The sequence below is a fragment of the Astyanax mexicanus genome, chromosome 15 (genome assembly GCF_023375975.1).
Source record: "Astyanax mexicanus isolate ESR-SI-001 chromosome 15, AstMex3_surface, whole genome shotgun sequence".
Classification (NCBI taxonomy): domain Eukaryota; kingdom Metazoa; phylum Chordata; class Actinopteri; order Characiformes; family Acestrorhamphidae; genus Astyanax; species Astyanax mexicanus.
Genome location: NC_064422.1, coordinates 19,173,341 through 19,193,576, shown reverse-complemented (window position 1 = coordinate 19,193,576; position 20,236 = coordinate 19,173,341). Strand labels below are relative to the sequence as shown.

General features: G+C 37.1%; 1 protein-coding gene across 3 annotated transcripts; it reads right to left on the bottom strand.

Annotated features, from left to right (window-relative positions):
• Window positions 1–1,847: 1,847 nt before the first annotated feature.
• Window positions 1,848–9,795, bottom strand: foxh1 (forkhead box H1). Of its 3 annotated transcripts, XM_022685442.2 has the most exons (8): window positions 9,656–9,795; window positions 9,349–9,416; window positions 9,017–9,069; window positions 7,513–7,552; window positions 7,341–7,391; window positions 6,145–6,588; window positions 4,421–4,525; window positions 1,848–4,221 (listed from the first exon to the last, which is right to left on the bottom strand). In XM_022685442.2, the coding sequence occupies exons 3-8, from the start codon at window positions 9,022–9,024 to the stop codon at window positions 3,271–3,273; spliced, it is 1,599 nt and encodes a 532-aa protein (XP_022541163.2). In that variant the 5' UTR covers window positions 9,025–9,069; window positions 9,349–9,416; window positions 9,656–9,795; the 3' UTR covers window positions 1,848–3,270. The 3 variants fall into 3 exon arrangements, with proteins under 3 accessions (XP_022541163.2, XP_022541166.2, XP_007239537.4); XM_022685445.2 differs by lacking the exons at window positions 7,341–7,391; window positions 7,513–7,552; window positions 9,017–9,069; XM_007239475.4 differs by lacking the exons at window positions 7,341–7,391; window positions 7,513–7,552; window positions 9,017–9,069; window positions 9,349–9,416; window positions 9,656–9,795 and having other exon boundaries at window positions 6,145–7,255.
• Between the last annotated feature and the right edge of the window lie 10,441 nt (window positions 9,796–20,236).

Below are 20,236 nucleotides of genomic sequence, written 5' to 3'. Positions count from 1 at the left end.
GTAGTTTTATGTAGTTTCTGTAGTAAAAAATGAAGCACTGCAATATTGCGTGTGTATCTCACACACATTAGTTACCTTTTAGCCCAATTTCATCGACAGAAACAGAAAACTTTCTTTTTAGAAATGAAAAAGTCACTAAGACCAGCCCACCACACACACAGTTACAATGTTGCTACATTGTCAACTTACCAAAATTCTAGTTATGTTGTATCATTAATTTTCAGAACACATATTTTTAATATATTTTTATTATATGTACAAATGTTTAAATATTTTATCTAATTTGAAGAAGATCTCAATTTTATTTTATTCAACTGTAGTTGATTATTTTTAGATTGGAACTAATCATGTAATGACCATGGAACAAAAATAAACAGGCATATTCTGCCAAATCAGTGCCATTTATGTCCCCAGGAAATTACACGTATTAATGTGCACACAAAATAACTTTAAAATACATTTTATTATTACATCAGTTGATTCTTCTGAAGATCATGGAAAGAACTAAATTTAAGTTCCTTCATTTGTTTTTCTATATATTTGTTCTTATTGTAACTGTATGACTGAGGAGGTCAATCTCAACACTCATTCCTGTTACATAAATTAATTTATACGTCATTTGCTTATTTTAATAATATTTTTTTTCTAGAAAGTGCTCAGTGTCCTCAGTATATTAGCATAGCCGCCAATTAGCTATTTTTTATATGTTTTTGCTAATTCTATGCTAAAAACTCAGTCCTGTCACTTTCTGGACTTCTATGAGTGAGTATTGTCCCCTGGTTTATTGATCTCATCATTTATCCATTTGTTTAATAAATAGCATGTTAATAATTTTGATACATGTAAGGTTTGGGTCTTCTTGATTAGATAAAATGGCTTTGCATCTTTTAGAAAAATATAATGTGCATAGATATAGTGATTATTTTGTTATAAATATAAATTTTTGAACATGCAGTCAACTATTTCTTTAAAATAAAGACTTTCTTGAGAGAAAATCAAAGGAATTAGTAGACTTGCTTTTAAACATGAAACGGCTGAGAAAAATGTAAACATCTTCAGCTTAGAAGCCTCATAAGAAATTAAGTAAAGCTGCCTGAGATTGACCAGTACATGTTTTGAATAGTTAAATATGTTATTATAGTTAAAAAAAGATTTAAAAAAATGTTTAACAAGCAAATGGCACCCATTCAGTGGAATGGCCCAACACACTTTGACATTCACTTATTTGGCAGTCTATTTAAATACTGGCATAAGTAAATGTCTGCTACAGTTAGATGTTTTAACATTCTCATATGGAGACATGATATAAAGTAGGAAAGGGAAGGACGGCTTTTCTAAACCTTCATAACATCTTGAGATCAGTTAACTTAATAAAGAACACCAAAATTAAGATCTACAACCGCTGTGTAATATCTGTCGTTGTTTATGGTGCAGAATGCTGGAGAATGGCAGAGGAAAAGAAAGTATCTTTTTATGTTTCCCACATATTATTTGTAATAAACCTCATGCCAATGTTAAAGTTTGCCAAAAACAATTTAAAAAATTTAAAACGAGAATGACAGAAAAAGATTTTTCCAGCTTTCATAACAGCTGCCAAAGCAACATTCTACCACATGAGTAGTGCTTAAATGGACCTCAGTATATATATATATATATATATATATATATATATATATATATATATATATATATATATATATATATATATATATTTTTTTTTTTTTTTTTTTTTTTTTTTTTTTATAATATAGAGACACCCTGTTCTGTTGACTTTTCGCATTTGTTTTTCATTCACCTTTACAATGTATAATTTGCAATACTGAATTCAATACTGAACACTCACACAGTTGTTGAAAAATGTATAACTTTTATAATTAAGACATTCACAGTCATGTTGGTCACATTAATGGGAAAGTAAGCCACTGTTCACACCTGTAAACATTTAAAAACACTGCAAACTATTGATTATTCTAAGACTTGATTAGTGCTGCAGGTTCTACATTTTCAACCAATCCAAAACAGAGCTCCCCTGATTTCTCCTGATATTTGGGGGGTGGGGGTAAGAGGTACATTGGTCAGAACTATCTGTACTGATAGCCTAGCCCACTTCTAGATAACTTTCACCACATAGCCTTGAATAGCTCAGGAGGCTATTGACAAACCATCAACTCCCACCCCCCAAACCACACAAACAGGCAGCAAGTCCTTAACTTGTCGGCCCCACGTACACAGGCAGATGCACGAGGAACCAAGAAGCTCGGGTGGCTTGCAAAGCTCGGGGGTTGGTGGACACTGTCAGAAGAAATGGACCAGCTGGCCAGTAACCCATATGATAAACACCATCCACTGGAGATCATAAAAAACAGGACAAGATCCAGTCTCACTTTTTAAATGCAACAGGCAACAGTTGTCTAGTGAGTCTAGATTCCACTGGACAGATTCAACTGAACTAATCAATTTCTGATTTACTTTTACCAACAGTTTTTCTTTGTCGTCAATGATTTGCAAATTGATATCCAAATATAAAAGCTGTGTTTTATTTATAGATCTCACGTGTCTTAGATGGTCATCAGAACAGAGTATGGAATCTGTCATATGGGGAAACTGTTCAGCTGTTTTTTTTAAATCAGTGTTAAACTGTTCACACAATAAAGCATTACAATACTATAAATTTTGAGAAAAACACAGCTTCAGCCAATCAAAATAGCCAAAGCTCAAACGTGCAAGAAATCCAAATTCCTATTTCATTCACTGCCTGAACCAAAAAAAAAAAAAAAAATCAGTGGCATTTTACAATCTAGCATTTAAACTGGTCTCTAAAGAGACCACACGCTTTGTGTAAGAAAAAATAAAACATTTAAATACATACCCTGTTTTAAGGAATAAGACTTTAAAGGGAGGACATTCAAATGTCGAGGTAGTAAACATTTAAAAGAGGAATAAAAGTACATAGACAGAGAAAGAAGTAACAGTGCAAACTCTGTCAGTGCAAAGTCTTTGGTGAACGTTGCTCTACATTCAGCTGTCCCTGTAGGTCAGTTTTACTGAGGCAGATTTCAAAAATAGCTGTAAAGATTTTTGTGGCATACGTTCTTTGAAATGTTTGGTAAATGTCTGTACAAAACAAAACAAAGAAAGCATAGTTTTCTCCACATTTACAGTATCAGCCTTGTGCAGCATATCACAGTTAGTATGTCTTCAGGGAAACAGCTACCACACTGAATCCCATCCTGGTGTGAGAATACATTTCCAGGAAACAGTTCATTAGCATTAGCACTGTGAATACCTGCTGAGTGGAGGTCCGTTCTGCAAAGCATACTGAGTTGGGGGTGGGTGTACAGTCTGATTAGGGGCTCCAAGGACATCAAACACGCTTTTGTTGGGCGGAACCGACTGCAACATGCTGTCCAAGTCCATTAAGAGTGGTGGGGCCTGTAACGAAACGCGGCCACTTGGTAGGAGGGGCCAGTACGCGTGGCCGCTAAAGTGACTGGGCGCAACATGTGGGGTGCCGTAGCTGTAGAATGGGATGCCCCCTAGTGGCATGAATGGATTGCCATTAAACCGCATGCTTGGAGGAGCCACGGCATTGGGAGGGGTGTATTTAGCGTAAGAGGTCGGCAGCTCCCAAGGAGGGGCCGAGCCACGTTTGGCGATTTTGTTTGGCGGCAGGCAAGAATCATCGTATCCATCCGAACCTGGATCTCCATCACTTCCTCGTTTACCGTACCTTGAAAGCCCTCTCCAGTCCTCATCCGATGAGGAAGATGCGGGACTAGTGGAGCTTGCAGATGCACTGCGATTGGATGACGTGTATCGTGGACGAAGCGGAGATGTGATTCGACCGTGAGGGGGAAGTTCTAACCCCCAGCTGTCTCTAGCCCTAATCCCATCTTCAGCAGTGCTAGCCGGCCTGATGCTGTGGAGGAGCGAATCAATAGCAAAAGAGGAGTCCAGTTTAGGGCGGTAAGGATCCTCTGGAGCAGGAGACGAGTGACGGCTAGGAACGTGAGGCAGCGGAGGTTCGGACGGGTGCGTCTCTGGTCTGTGAGTGTGTGGGTGTCCTTGGAGGATGTATGGGGCAAGGTCCTGGGCAAAAATCGTCTCGTCCTGGCGGGAGACAGCAGTGTTCTGTCGCTTGAGGAGTTCCAGAGGAACCCTGCTAACTTCCACAGCCCAGAAATTACCTTTGCCCTGAGGCTTCCCAGGATCTTTCAGCACCTACGACAGAAAGACGAAAGACAGGGAATTGATTGGATGCAGAAAAAGAGAGAGAGAAAAGAAAAGTTTCAGATAGTGTAGCTGTTTAAAAGATAAGATAAACAACCAAACACAACCGTTAAGCTAATCTAACCAAATGTTTAGACTTTTTCTAAAGTTATTTTTTCCTCACATGGCAACAGTACACTTGAACACACACCTTAACAAAGCAGTCGTAGGAAGACAAGTTGTGTCGAACTGAATCTCTCCACCCTTTGTAGTTTCCTTTGAAGAAAGGAAAGAGGGTGCTGATCTCCTTCAGAATCTAAGAAGAGAAGAGGACATTGACATTAGGTTATCAAATAATACAAACAAAAATACTGATCATTTGTGTTTCTGGATTTTTTTGGAGAATAAAAATACATCATGAATCTATCTTTTACAGATGTTTTTAAAGTTACCCACACATCATGTACTCTTTACTAGTAGACAAATGTTTTTGGATAGTTGGAAATAAGGGATTCCCGAATAAAGCATATATCCATCTATCAATATCTATAAGTATAAAAAGAAACAGAGTTGTAAGACTGAAAATGTGTCAATCCACAGTCAAAACAATGAGTGTCATCATATAGGAACTCACGTAATCCACGATCCGGCATACTGCCCATACGATAAGAAAATGTATCATAATATGATCAAACATCAATATACTGTCCAACTCTATTTGAGATGTAAGGTTTCTGTTGGAGACAGCAATTATATTTTAGAGAGGAATCATTCAGGTTTTCTTTTTTTGTTTGTGTTCATATATAGGAAAAGCATGTTGACCAAATGTGATAAAGTGAGTAATGAAACCCCTCACTCATGCTCATCCTCACTCTCTCTATCCTCTTCTCCTGTTCTTTCACAGCTGATGCTCTTTAGCTCTGCTTTCACTTTAGCAAACATGGTGAACTACAGGAGAACTGGCTAGAGTAGCAATCCTGAACATATCACCACATTATAAAGCTTTAAGTAATGAGATGTGTTGTCAACGTTGATATTTTGTCTAGTTTGTTTTATTTATCTTGGATGTCCTTGTTTGAATTATGTTGTCTTTTGAAATGAATTTATAAAATCAAAGATTGAAGGCACTTTCTGCATGTTCAGTAGTATTAACAAGAGAAAAATCATTAAAAAGCTATTTCTTCTAATTTACTGAGACCAGCATCAGATTAAGAACTGTAGACTGAACTGAACTACATGGATACTGAGATAAAAAATATATACAGCTCTGAAAAACAAATTAGAGACCACTTAAAAAATGATGAGTTTTTTTTTTTTTTTTCGATTTTACTAAATCGAAAACCTCTGGAATATAATCAAGAGAAAGATGGATGATCACAAGCCATTATATCGAGCTGAACTGCTTGACGTTTTGCACCGGAGTGGAATAAAGTTATCCAAAAGCAGTGTGTAAGACTGGTGGAGGAGAACATGCCAAGATGCATGAAAACGATGGTTAAAAACTAGGGTTATTCCACCAAATATTGATTTCTGAACTCTGAACTGAACTTAAAACTGTATGAATATGAACTTGTTTTCTTTGCATTATCTAAGGTACCTTTTTTGTTATTTTAGACATTTCTCATTTTCTGCAAATAAATGCTCTAAATTACAATATTTTTATTTGGAATTTGGGAGAAATGTTGTCCGTAGTTTATAGAATAAAAGAACAAACTCAAGTGCTCCCCTATTTTTTTTTCCCCAGAGCTGTATACATTTTATTTATCCCATATTCTTCAGCAGATCCAGCTCACACCTGTTTATAAACACTAATTTGTTGTTGTTTTTTTTAAACTTATCCTCATATTTCCTACACTTTAATGTCAGTTAAACTCAGACAGGAGTCTATGGAGCTGCAGAGTGTCCCAAATTACTCTGGGTTGATGGAGATCTTACCTCGGACAGGGTGAGCTTCTTCTCGGGAGAGTTCTGGATGACCATGGCGATCATGGCCAGGTAAGAGTACGGAGGTTTCGGGTACCGCTGGTAGTTTTTCTTCTTCCCGCCGCCTCCGTTCCCATTCGGGTCCCAGGAGCTGGCCTGCTTGTCCGCCTGATCCGGGTAGAGGGAGCCGGGGGGTTCGCGGGGCAGCTGCAGCGGCTTCTCCTCCTCCATCAGCCCGGTGTTGTCGGGGCCCCGCGGCCGGGCTCCTGCCTCCGCTAAGCCGCTGTGGGCGCGCCTCGGCTGGGCATGTCTCGAGTCAAGGTGACAGTCTCCCGGGGCTCCGGGCAGGCAGACCCCAGGGACCGCCCGGAGCTTTGTCATGCTGATTAACCCGAGAGGGAGGAGCGGGCAGTCGGTCCTCAACCCCCGGGCAGACCGCTGGCTCCAGGCTCGGCTCTGTTTGAGGGGAACAATTAACAGTTTGATGTAAAGTCCCGCTGGGGTGATAGAGGAGCAGAATGGAGGGCCATCGCTCCTGCTGGAGGGAGTGATCACCATTAGAGGGGAGGGGGGGTGTGAAAATCAGTCGAGTTGAGCTGAAACTAATCTAAAAAACTTCCCCCAAACCATCTCCAACATCTTTATAAAGCTATTTTTCATAATTCCACACTAAACCACACTAATTTCTTCCTATAAACTTAGGCCTCTACATTGTTTACAACAGTCTTCCTAACCAGCATTCCTTTACTAGGTCCTGGCATTCATTACAACCAAATAATAAAAAGAAACTGCTTGTGATAAATAAGAGATTTTTAGGCTAAGTAATTTGTTTAATAAAAAAAAATATTAACAACATTAATTAATATTTGCAATATTTAAACAAATATCCTAAATGCTTTGTATGTCTGCAGAAATCCAACCCATCATTGTACAGAAATCATTATTTTACACTTATTATTTTACACACTTCTACACGTTGTTCATTACTCTTCACTAGTTTTCATTCTTATGTTTCCCCAATTCACCAAAGCCTAACTCTCATTAAGTTTACTATATCAAACCACCCTCAGGCACATTAAGAACCCCCCACCTTCTCCCCCAAGGACCACCTCCCCTCCTTTCCAATTCCCCTGCACTGGGGGAGTTTGCTTATAGTAAGCACAGATAAGTATTGAGATGAACCAAAGTCAAACCAGTAGAAGACACACCGGCTCCTGGACGGGGGAGGTTGGCCCTCTATGAAAACGACCGAAATCTCTCTGGGGGAAAATGCATATGGAAGAAACTCATTTTGACAGAACAGGGAGGGGGAAAGTTGCAGGATGGAGTTGCTCTTGTAAATGTTGTTGCTTTCAATAAACAAAAGAGCAATATACATACAGTGGTGGTGCTGCTAATAAACACAGGGAAAGATTTGCACCTGCCGAACAGAAAACAAACACTTCTTAAGTCATAACTATATAAATTAGTTCATATATTATATACAAACACCTAAATTGGGGTTGTTGCAGGTAATGCATAATTGCTTGTGTTTGCATGTGGCCTGACATGTATAGGCTATAAAATAATTTTGTATGAATGAAAACTCCCTGTATTTTGTAACAGCACAAATACAGTTTTTTGTGCCCAGAAACTAGTTTAAGATAGTGTAAATGTTTTCAGTTCTAGATTATCAAAAACATTCAAACAAAATCTGGCCCCTTTAGTGTCCAAACATGCCTAACATGCCTCAATAAACACAATCACATTCAATGTTCTGTCACATTCCTGGTAGTTGTATATTAATGGTCAACAATTAGCAAGAATGTGTGTTGAATTTGTTGGCCAATAGGCCAATGTGTCGCATGAAGCTTCACACAGTAGTTAATGATAAAATGGCCCACATAACGATGTTCATTAAAGCTGAGGTTCAACTAACAACTGCACACCTTTTTTTTTGGAGTGTTTGCCAAGGTCCTGCACATTTTAGAGTATGTGCTGTGCTTACACCAATAATACAAAGTTGTTTTTTGTTTTGTTTTTTTTACATTACCCGCTTAACAGACCTTAGCCTGGCCTAGGCTGCAGTTGATACAAAACCCTTTATCTCTGCAGTAAAATAAGTTATTTACATTCTGAAACTTCAAGAGCTTTGGAGAGAGATTCTCATACAGGACAGTTGGAGAAGCTGCATGTTCACTCTTTACTCTTAATAATTTTAAATCAGTTTAGGAGGAATCAATCCCAAATTCTGCAGGTTTAAAAATAGACATAAAAACTAGACAATTGTAACAAAATATAAATTTTGTGGGAAATAAATGTGGGAATTACATTTCCGCTTCTCTGCACCATGGAACTTAATTTTTTTAAAACACTGACCCTTTGGCCTCATATGGAGACACAGCCTGTACCATTTAGTGGTCACATGACATGATTACACTCAATTGATTGAAAAAAAAGATGGCAGGAATCCCAGTCAAATGTTTCTGTAGACAGTTCAGGGTCAGGTAAAGATCTGAATCAAATTTTATAATTTTCTTCATTTTTTATAATTTAATCATTTTTGTTAGTGGACTGATTGGAGCCTTTTGATCCAATCATTTTTACATGTTAAAATAAACTACTGTTCATTGTTTTTGCAAAAAAATGACTTCAAGTACAAAGACACATCTTAGTTTTTTTTTTTTACTTGTTGGGTCCTACCAATTCCAAAAAATAAAAGGAAAAAATAAATATGCAAACCAATCAAATGTCTGGGTCTCAGGAGATTAATAAAGTGCATACCAAACAGGTCATTCTTGATTAGCCAAGATCATAATTGCCTCCCTAAAGAGGTGTTTTCCTTTTCAAATTCATTTTCAAGTTTGAGTACATAGAACACAACACACAACTTACTGCAACTTACTTTTCCATCCAGTCAGTAAATGCTGATTCAGATTCAGAGGTTTCTACCTAAATCTGAAAAATACACCAACTTTAAGAGTTTTGTACACTACATAACAGGTATTCTACCAATACACCAATGGAAATAGGGAACATCCATGTATACTAAACATAACTGAGATGAAGGGCCTGCTAATAAACTAGCAAACTACTAAGAAATCCCAGCAGCTAAAAAGTGAGATGGTGACACTGGGGTAGATATTCCAGAATATGCACAGCAGCCCTTGGCCTTGTGGGGGTGCAGATTGCTGCCATTGTGCAGGATAATGCAGTGCTAATGTGCTGGGCTCTTACCTCTCAGCGAGACAGTGAAAACAAGTTGGATTAGCTGCCTGGTGGACGACCCTGCCGTCCAGGGGGTCCTGTTTTACATGTCGGGGGGAAAAAGACAATGAGGGGAGACTGAAAACTACACCTTATCCTCCCTCTGTGGATACTTCTGGAACTTTAATGGCCCAGAGAAAAGGCTTGGACATTTACTGAACCTGAACTAGGGAACCAGAAGGAACTAACTAGTGGTTTGGTTACTCTATTTAAATTAAACCAATTTAACACACATTTGTTAGCCGAAATGTCTCTGCTCGAGCTGGTGTAGAATTACCTGTGAAACGTCTCCTGGGTGTGGTCTACTGAACTGTCACTCCAAAACGGATTAAAACCGATTAAAACTACAGTATTTGCCTCCACGCTGTTTGGTTTGGTTTCGTGTTTGTTAAAAGCGAGTAAACGCTCGAGCTGTGAACCGTAGTCATATAACCACGCCCCTGACCTGTAGCACGCGCTCTAATTAGACCCGAACTCAAACTCTGATTGGTCCAAAGCACTCAGGCCTCGTCCTGGTTCATATAGATAGTGTTTTTAGCAAGTCCTTCAATATTTACCAGTAAAAACTCCAAAATACAGGTAATATAGTGATATTTGACACCACACGACAGTGTATAAATGTGAGTAAATATGTGTGGATGTTTTAGTTCAGCTGACCTTATTTACAAGATGTGTGTTGGGTTTAATTCTGGAGATAAAAGTAGCATATTTTAAAAGTGTATTTCTGCCCTTACGGCTCTGTTCCAACCAATTTAAGGATTCAAATGCTTTAATTAAATGTTGTACCCTAAATACAATTAGTTCTGATCTGATTTCTAAAACAAAATGTTAAAGACAATGCAAGTTTATTTGTATAGTGCCTCTTAAACACAGTGGCAAATTCAAAGTGCATAACATAAACGGTTAAAATACAAAGACATTATATAATGTATGTATGTGGAAAAAAAACAGTGAAAGCAAGAAAAGCATCAAAACATAGAGCATTATCTGCTTTCAACTACAGTGCAAAAACTAAAAAAAAAAACACAAAAACAAGCTATGAAATTGGTGTTGTGTCATTTATGTTATATTAGACATTTTTTAACTTTTACATATGTACAGTCATGTGCCCACATGATTGATTAAAATTTAGAATTTGGCATCAATGTTCAGTATTGGGCAGCAATGGGTTTATAATAATAATAATAATAATAATAAAAATAATAATAATATGCATGTGATCATACACACAACAAAGGCTGGAAATAATAAAAATCCCTAAGAGGAGGCAAAGTTTCATCTGTTGTGGGGAAATTTACTAAAATATCCAGAGTTTGGGAGTGGATACAAGCGCCCTAATTGTATTCACAACACAGGCCTTTTCAAGTTAAGCCAAGAACTGAAACGAACCTGAGATAACTTGACAAGGCATGACTATGTTTTACAGACCATTAATGTACTGAAGAAATTTATCCCATTTCACATAATACAGTTAAATCATTCTGCCCAGCACTAGAAAAAGAGACATGCTTATATGCGGCCACCCTATCATGCCAGTCTGTGACTGATGGTGCATAAGCTATTTTTCATGGTTAAACAATCAATCATCTACCCAACATAATGGCGGTCTGAATCCAATCAGTATATTCAGTTACAGTTGTGCCTTTAGGTCTGACGGGTTCCCTTAGAACAAATAGGAGAATGCAAATAGGGACTATGAGCAATTATCTTTTCTAGCATCCGAAAGCCGTGCCACAGGGCATGTGCCACAGGACATGTATTGACGTACCCTCCTTCTGGCATTTCCAGCAACCAGGATCGCTTTTAAGGCTGGTCTTGTACCGTCTAGCAGGCATCAAGTACAAGTTCTATTAATGATCTAAAACTGAATTAATCTAGTGCAAATGTAGCACTTAATCACTTAAACACTGTTTACAAAATACAATTTACAGTGGAATAAAAAATCTAAACAAGACAGCATTTAAAACGTATTTTAATAAAAGTATTGAATCTAAGTAGCTAAATCTATTGCATTGCTGTACAAAGTAAGAAAGTTACTCAGGGATAAAGCTCTGTATATGTTGTGTATTGCAATAATTGTTCCACACTTGATCTACTGTATTGAAGTCTGGGGGAAAGCGTGCAAGAGTAAGTAAGAGTTGATTTGCATGTGATAAATATTTTATTTTACATATGATGGTTATAATTTTTTTTAATATTAATGTATGTAATGGAATTTTGTAATATGTTTTGAAAATTTTCAATAAAGTTTCTTTAAAAAATGGAAAAAAGGTAAAGCGTGCAAAACAATTACAAATTTTATTTTTGTTCTACAGAAAAGGGCTGTAAGAATTATCACTAGAAAACATTGCAGTCATCCATCAAATACACTGTTTTATCAGTTGAAATGATTTTGAAGTTCTCTGATTGATTTTAATATTGTTTTGTTAATGTATAAGGCTCAAAAAAACACATTACCTTAAAAAATCTAATAAAATTTTGTTATAAGAAAGAGTTGTTATAATCTAAAGGGGATAGAGACGTTTGTAAAGCCTAAATTACGCACTAGTTTGAAGGAGTGGTGGAATAAAGGAGTGTTTTTTTTTGGAATAATAATAAAAATGCTAGATTAATGTGTATGTTTAAAATAATGATAATAGTTGGTTTGTTTAAAAACTGTGAAATAGTATAATGTGTATCTATATAAATTGTTGTTTGAGAAGGATTTTATGTTTTTGGTTTAGTTTTGTTTCTTGTTTGGTTTTGCTTTTGGTAAATTACTATTGTTTGAAATGTACATAAGATTTCTCTCTTCTTTCTGCTGCCTTTCATTTTATTTTTTTATATTTATTTTTTTTCATCTGTATATAGAATTTTGCAGCTTAATTAAGAAGTTAAATTGAATTAAATTGAGAAAATTAAGTAAAAAAGATACTTTTTTGAGTGTATATTTACAAAGAGATGAGGTAAAATGCATAGGTGTCACTGTTAACGTAGGATGTGCTGGATCTACAGGAGTAGATCAGATCTGCTGTAACCTCTTGGTACCAGAGCCCACTGACACCTCCTATACAGTGGGTAAAAAAAGTATTAACAGCATAGAGGCTAATTTAATGTGTACAGTGCAGTCTGTTACTATTTGGAAAGCCATTTTATTATTTTGCTTTTGTACACCAACACACTATATTAAATACAAAAAATAAGCAGAACTATTAAAGGCATCCAGCTTTAATGTTTCAGATATCAAACAGTGCACTCTAAACATATTTTAATGTGAAGTAATAGATTTCTGTGAGGGAGCTTTCTGTGAGGGAGCTTTTGGAGGACAATGGAGCACTTCACTCTAAAACTTTAAGAATTAAAAAAATAAAATCAATGACAGTCCTTTTTAGAAATATCTGAACAGTTCATTTTACAAAGGTTAATTGGTCATTTATTGATTATCTGCTGATTACCTTCAATCAATCAAGCAATTTATACATTAAAATAAGTAAGATATAAAGCAACTAAGATAATACATGACAACACATCTAAGAGTAGAAATCTTATTTAAACAAACAAATCATATACAGCAACAACATCATATCAAAAACCAACAACATAGATATAATAAGTGTATGACTGTGTAGAAACAAACAAAAAAAAAATGTAAAAGTTAAATAAAGGGTAAAACACCATACCAAAATCAAATAAAACAGCACATAAAGGTGAATAGAGACTAATATCTTTATTTAATAATAAAGGTGTTGAATAAAATGAATAAAGCTGGATGTTTGATGAACCAACTGTGTGACTCTATATTTGCTCTCAGGAGCCGGGACGTTTTTTTGCTGTCTTGCAAATAAGGGGTCTGTACGGCAACTGCCTCGAGTTGCGCACACACACACACACACCGTGCTGGCTGGCCTTATCGGCTAAACCCAGCTCAGCTGAAGGAGCCCCCCGCAGACGCTGAGACGTGAAGGTGAAAGGTCTGTGGACCCTGCTGAGAGCAGCGGAATGAGGCCTGTATTGTTTGTCCTAAATCTAGTCTTAACTTTTCTTTCAGTGCCAGCAGACATCAAGACATCATCCGAGCCCAGATCATCCTCCAGCCTATCAAAGCCATACTCTTACCCAAGACGCGCCATTACCTTATTAACAATGAAGATGGAAATAAGGTCAAAGGCCAAGACACTGGCTTTATTAGCATGTGGGTTTCAACAGAATTCAACAGTTTCACCTTACCAGCGTGACAGACACAGTAACAAATAAGTAAAAAAAAAATATATATATATATATATATATATATATATATATATATATATATATATATATATATATATATATATATATATATATATATATTAGTATGTGGCAATTTTTACTTACATAATAAATGTATGTATGTATGTGTTTTAGTTCAGTATTTATATTTAGTAGAACTGAATGCTTCTACTTAAGCTCCTTTTTTCCCCATTGTTTCTTGAGAACCCGAACCAAGGTTGATGTTTAGGTTTTCAACTGCAGTAGTAAAGACACTTGAGATGCTATGTCCACATACTATGAACATACTATGGACATATATGGGGAGACACCTATAGGCTTTTTGACATTGATTGGCATGTTGTCAGATCCCCAAAAGAACATTTGGAGATGCTCAAAAGGACACTTGGAGATGCTCAAAAGGACACTTGGACATGCCCAAATGAACAATTGGAGATGCCTAAAGGAACAATTGGAGATGCCCTAAAGGACACTTGGAGATGCCCAAAAGGACATTTGGAGATGCCAAAGTGACACTTAGAAATGCCCAAAAGGACACTGGAGATTCCCAAAAGGAAACTTGGAGATGCCAAAAAGGACATTTGGAGATGCCCAAAAGGACACTTGGAAATGCCCAAAAGGACACTTGGAGAAGCCCAAAAGGACACTTGGAGATGCCCAAAGTGACATTTGGAGATGCCCAAAGTGACACATGGAGATGCCCAAAAGGACGTTTGGAGATGCCCAAAGTGACATTTGAAGATGCCTAAAGTGACATTTAAAGATGCCTAAAGTGACATTTAAAGATGCCCAAAACACACTTGGAGATGCCCAAAAACTCACTTGGAGATGCCAAAAAAGAAACTTGGAGATGCCCAAAAACTCACTTGGAGATGCCCAAGGGGAAACTTGGAGATGCCAAAAAGGACAATTGGAGATGCCCTAAAGGACACTTGGAGATGCCCAAAAGGACACTTGGAGATGCCCAAAAGGACACTTGGAGATGCCCAAAGTGACATTTGGAGATGCCCAAAGTGACATTTGGAGATGCCCAAAAGGACACATGGAGATGCCCAAATGGACACTTGGAGATGCCCAAAAGGACGCTTGGCGATGCCCAAAGTGACATTTGAAGATGCAAAAAGTGACATTTGAAGATGCAAAAAGTGACATTTGAAGATGCCCAAAAACACACTTGTGGATGCCCAAAAACACACTTGGAGATGCCCAAAAGGACACTTGGAGATGCCAAAAAGGACACTTGGAGATGCCAAAAAGGACACTTGGAGATGCCAAAAAGGACACTTGGAGATGCCAAAAAGGACACTTGGAGATGCCAAAAAGGACACTTGGAAATGTCAAAAAGGACACTTGGAGATGCCCAAAGTGAAACTTGGAGATGCCCAAGCGGACACTTGGAGATGCCCAAAAGGAAACTTGGAGATGCCCAAAAGGACACTTTGAGATGCCCAAAAGGACACTTTGAGATGCCCAAAAACACACTTGAAGATGCCAAAAGGGACACTTGGAGATGCCCAAAGTGACACTTGGAGATGCCCAAAAGGACACTTGGAGATGCCCAAAAGGACACTTGGAGATGCCCAAAAGGACACTTGGAGATGCCCAAAAGGACACTTGGAGATGCCCAAAAGGACACTTAAGGATGCTCAAAGAGACACTGGCAGATGCCAAAAAGGACACTTTGAGATGCCCAAAAACACACTTGAAGATGCCAAAAAGGACACTTGGAGATGCCCAAAGTGACACTTGGAGATTCCCAAAGTGACACTTGGAGATTCCCAAAGTGACACTTGGAGATTCCCAAAGTGACACTTGGAGATGCCCAAAAGGACACTTGGAGATGCCCAAAAGGACACTTAAGGATGTTCAAAGAGACACTTGGAGATGCCCAAAAGGACGCTTGGAGATGCCCAAAAGGACACTTGGAGATGCCCAAAAGGACACTTAAGGTTGCTCAAAGAGACACTTGGAGATGCCCAAAAGGACGCTTGGAGATGCCCAAAAGGACACTTAAGGTTGCTCAAAGAGACACTTGGAGATGCCCAAAAGGACGCTTGGAGATGCCCAAAAGGACACTTGGAGATGTAAAAAAGTAGCATTTGGAGATGTCCAAAAGGTCATTCGGAGATGCCCAAAGTAATACTTTGAGATGCGCCAAAGCACACTTGGACATGCTCATAAATGACACTTGGAGATGCTCTCAAATGTACATTCAGAGATGCCCAAAAATACACTTGGACAGTTGGAGTTCCGCAAAGCGTAATGTGAAGATGCCTAAAAGGACAGCTACAGCACATACAGAACAAGCACATATTATAGCAATTGGCACATATTAAAGTAGCCAACACACTTTTAAATTTTTGATATGCTCTAATGTGCAGCTCGGCTGTATTTTGTATCTGTATACAAAGGGTCCTTCACTTTGGAACAGTCCTCTATGATGTAGGGGCCGAGAAATATAGCCTAGGATTTGTGTGCCAGTTACTTTGTAGCTCCAACAAGAAGCAGAAAATGCTTCACATTGTTAGAAAAGAAATCTTCTCATGCCCCCTCAGAACTCTTCTATCAAATAAAATTTAATCAGCATTAAAGAAACTCTTTCACTAGTGTAATACTGCAGTAAACAGCCTGTAAAACAGGATGGTTCATTTCCAGCGCCTCCCTGCAGTCCGTCACTGCAGCGACAGGACAGCACGCTCGAGTAATCTCCAGATTAAAGCGTTATCAGTGTCCTGGGGTCAGGCTGGACATCGTCTTGTGTGCAGAGCTGGGAAGCAAAGAAGAAACAAGGGTTATCTTACTGTATTTAATTAAGATTACGTAAAACTTAAAAAAATTTCACACTCATTACAGTATCCTATTTACAATAAAACGTATTTCTAAAGACCTGTTCATTGTCTCTGTCTCTTTCACTTATCAATTCTCTATTCCAGTGAATCAGGTTCCCACTGAACTACAGTCTGTAATTATAGAACTACAAAGTGCTCCTACAATATACAGCTCTCGAAAAAATTAAGAGACCACTACAGTTTCTGAATCAGTTTCTGTGATTTTGCTTTTTATAGGTAAAATGAACATGTTGTTTTATTCTATAAACTACAGACAACATTTCTCACAAATTCCAAATTGAAATATTGTAATATTGTTGAAATCGATATTTAGTGGAATAATTCTGGTTTTTAATCACAGTTTTTATGCATCTTGGCATGTTCTCCTCCACCAGACTTGCACATTGCTTTTGGATAAGTTTATGCCACTCCTGGTGCAAAACTTCAAGCAGTTCAGTTTGGTTTGATGGCTTGTGATCATCCATCTTCCTCTTGATTATATTCCAGAGTTTTTTTAATTTGGTAAAATTAAAGAAACTCATCATTTTTAAGTGGTCTCATTTTTTTTGCTCAGTGGGGCTAAAATAAATGAAAAATGAGTGTAGAGACAAGGAGGTGGTCATAAAGGTATGCTTGATCATTGTGTATATAACTTCATTCAAACAAAAGGATGTATAGAATATAAAACGATCATAAAAATCAAATACGTCTACTATTACTGTCAATAATAATAATGGTGATTAACATGATAATTATTGTTAGGATTATTCTTTGAATATAATTTATTCAGTTTTATATCTTCAGTGTGTTGCTCCATGAATAGTTGGCACCTCCTGGTGGATGGCTGTAGTGTCACCCCTGGTAAATTGCTCCACTAAGCTCCTTGGTGTTTTACTTCAGTGTGTTCACCTACAGCAGATGATCACTCACTGACTGACCCCTCTGGGGTCACCCTATGGTGGGTTGCTCCAAAAACACCTCTAAGGATCACTCTGAGGTCATTTTATGAGTCATTTATCCTGAACTATCCTCTGATGGATCTCTCTGGAGTTGCACTCTAATACCCATTTTGCCTCATGATAAAAATACTCCAGGGTCACTATCTGACAGTTTTCTTGGGGTCCTATCTGATGGATGTCCTGAGGTCAATGTCTGATGAATCTGTATACCAATCCACTAGGGACAGTTACTTTTTACATTTTACAGCTGACAGGATCTGATAAACTGTTAAATGTAAAAATTGTGGCATAAACAATTGGGACACAGTGTTTAGGTCCTATTTTAAGATACTAACTTGTTATTTTGAGTCATTATTTGAGTCATTAGTATGAGAGGTTGCCTCATTATTTTGAGATACCTAGTCGTTATTTTGATATGTTTTTTCATTATTTTAAAATGTAAGTCAATATTTTGAGATACTAAGTCATTTTTTATGTTATCATTACATTGAGATACCAAGTCATTATTTTGAGATAGTAAGTCATTATTTTGAAATGTTCTCCTTATTTTGTGATTCCAATTTGTTAATTTGAGATAATAAGTCATTATCTTAATATTCCAAGTCAGTATTTTGAGATACCAAGTCATTATTTTGAGATACTAAGTCATTATTTTGAAATAGTAAGTCATTATTTTGAAATGTTCTCATTATTTTTGGATCCCAATTCGTTAATTTGAGATAATAAGTAATTATTTTAATATACCAAGTCCTTATTTTAATATACCATGTCTATATTTTGATATGTTTTTTTATTATTTTGTGACACCAAGATATAATGAGAAGATATTATGTCTGTTTTTAATCATGAAGAATTTGTGTTGATTCCTGTTACTGATTTTAAATTATTAAGTAAAGTAGAGAGTGATCAGGCAGCTTCTTAAAGTGTCCTGTAGGAGTCTCCAAAGCCCTCAAAGTATTAAGAATGTAATTAACTAATTTTACTGCAGAGAAAAGGGGATTTGTATCGTCTACACTTGTGGCCAAGGATATTTCAGCTTACTCAACTTTCATCTATACAACTTTTATCTATACAACATACTACATACTCAAACACTAGACAGTAATTAGTACACAATTGGGATGCAAAATTAGTCTATGACTATGCCTCATCCCTGTCTGGGAAACCAACAAATCGAAGTGTGTGATACACAATTGGGACACAGCCACAGTCTGTTTAAGTCATTATTTTCCGTTGTTATTTTGAGATATTAAGTCATTATTTAAAAAGAATTATTCCATTATTTCAAAATACCAATTAATTATTTTGAGATACCTAGTCATTATTTTGAGATGTCATTATTTTGAGACGCGACCATGGTCTATGACTAGGCCTAATCCCTGTCTGGGAAACAAACCCATAATGTTGTGTGATACACAATTGGGACGCAGCTGCAGTGTTTAGGTTATTATTTTAAGATACTAAGTTGTTATTTTGAGCTATTAAGTCATTATTATGAGCTATTAATTTGTTATTTTGAAATACCAAGTCATGATTTTGAGACACCAAGTTATATTGGGATACTAAGTCATCATTTTTAAAATGTTATTTCATTATTTTAAGATTCTAAGTTACTTAGTTTAAGGAAAGTCATTATTTTAAAATGTTTTTTCATTATTTGTCATTATTTTGAGATACCAAGGCCCAGTCCATTTCACCCCTAGGCCCAACCACTTAGCCCTACCCTTGTTTTGCACTGCAAGCCAAGGGGTAAGCTGGCCCGATTCTTGTTAGGGGCACCTAAAGAACCCCACAATTTTAAGTCGATAATTTCCTTGTTAAAAATGACGATAACCATTATATTACCATAGTTTAACGTGTAGTTTCAACTTTTTATAGCCAGTTTGTTTGTCTTAGTAGTCAGCTAGTTAGCTAGCTTCATTTCACTTTTCAAATACCACTGTGTTCGTCTGCTATATGATATATTTAACTGAAATTGCTGATCCAAACAACCAGTGATTTATAAAGGAAAATCATGAAAATGATCAGAAGTGCCCAAACTTTTTCATACCACTGTAATACATAAATTCCGCATCTCCATAAAAAAAGTCCATAAAAACTTCACTGATTGTGGAAACTTCACACTAGACCTCAAGCAGCTTGTGCTGTGTACCTCTCCACTCTTCCTCCAGACACTGGTCTCTTGATTTCCAAATGAAATGTAAAGTTTACAGATGATCCATGAGTGATGGTTTGGAGAGTCATCTGCTGGTGTTGGTCCACTGTTATATCAAGTCCAAAGTCAGTGCACTGTTTTCCCGGAAATCTTACAGCAGTTCGTGCTGCCCTCTGCTGATAACTTTTTATGGAGGTGAGGATTTCATTTTCCAGCAGGACTTGGCACACTTCCCACACTGTCAAAAGTACCAATTGGTCTTATATAATATTCTAATTTTCTGAGACACTGATTTTTAGGTTTTCATTGGCTGACTCTGTGTGTAATACATCTATATAATATATGAGTTTTAAATTTTTAACTGAATTACCAAAAGTAACATTTCAATCATATATTTTTTTGAGAAGCACCTGCAAATCTGTATCAGGTGCTTGAAGGGTTGTTCCAATTCGTAGGGGACAGATTTAGACCCGTCCCCTTCTAACTCTGTTTCAAGGGGAAGGGAACAAAAAAGAAATGGGATTGGGCCCAAGCCGTTATTTTGTTTCCTGTCTGTGTTAATTATAAGCAGATAGACAATATTACTGTATAATTTAGTAATATATATATAGTATATAAAATTCAGTCAGGATGTTTGAGAGCCCCCTGTCGGTCCGCTGCAGTGTCGCCGC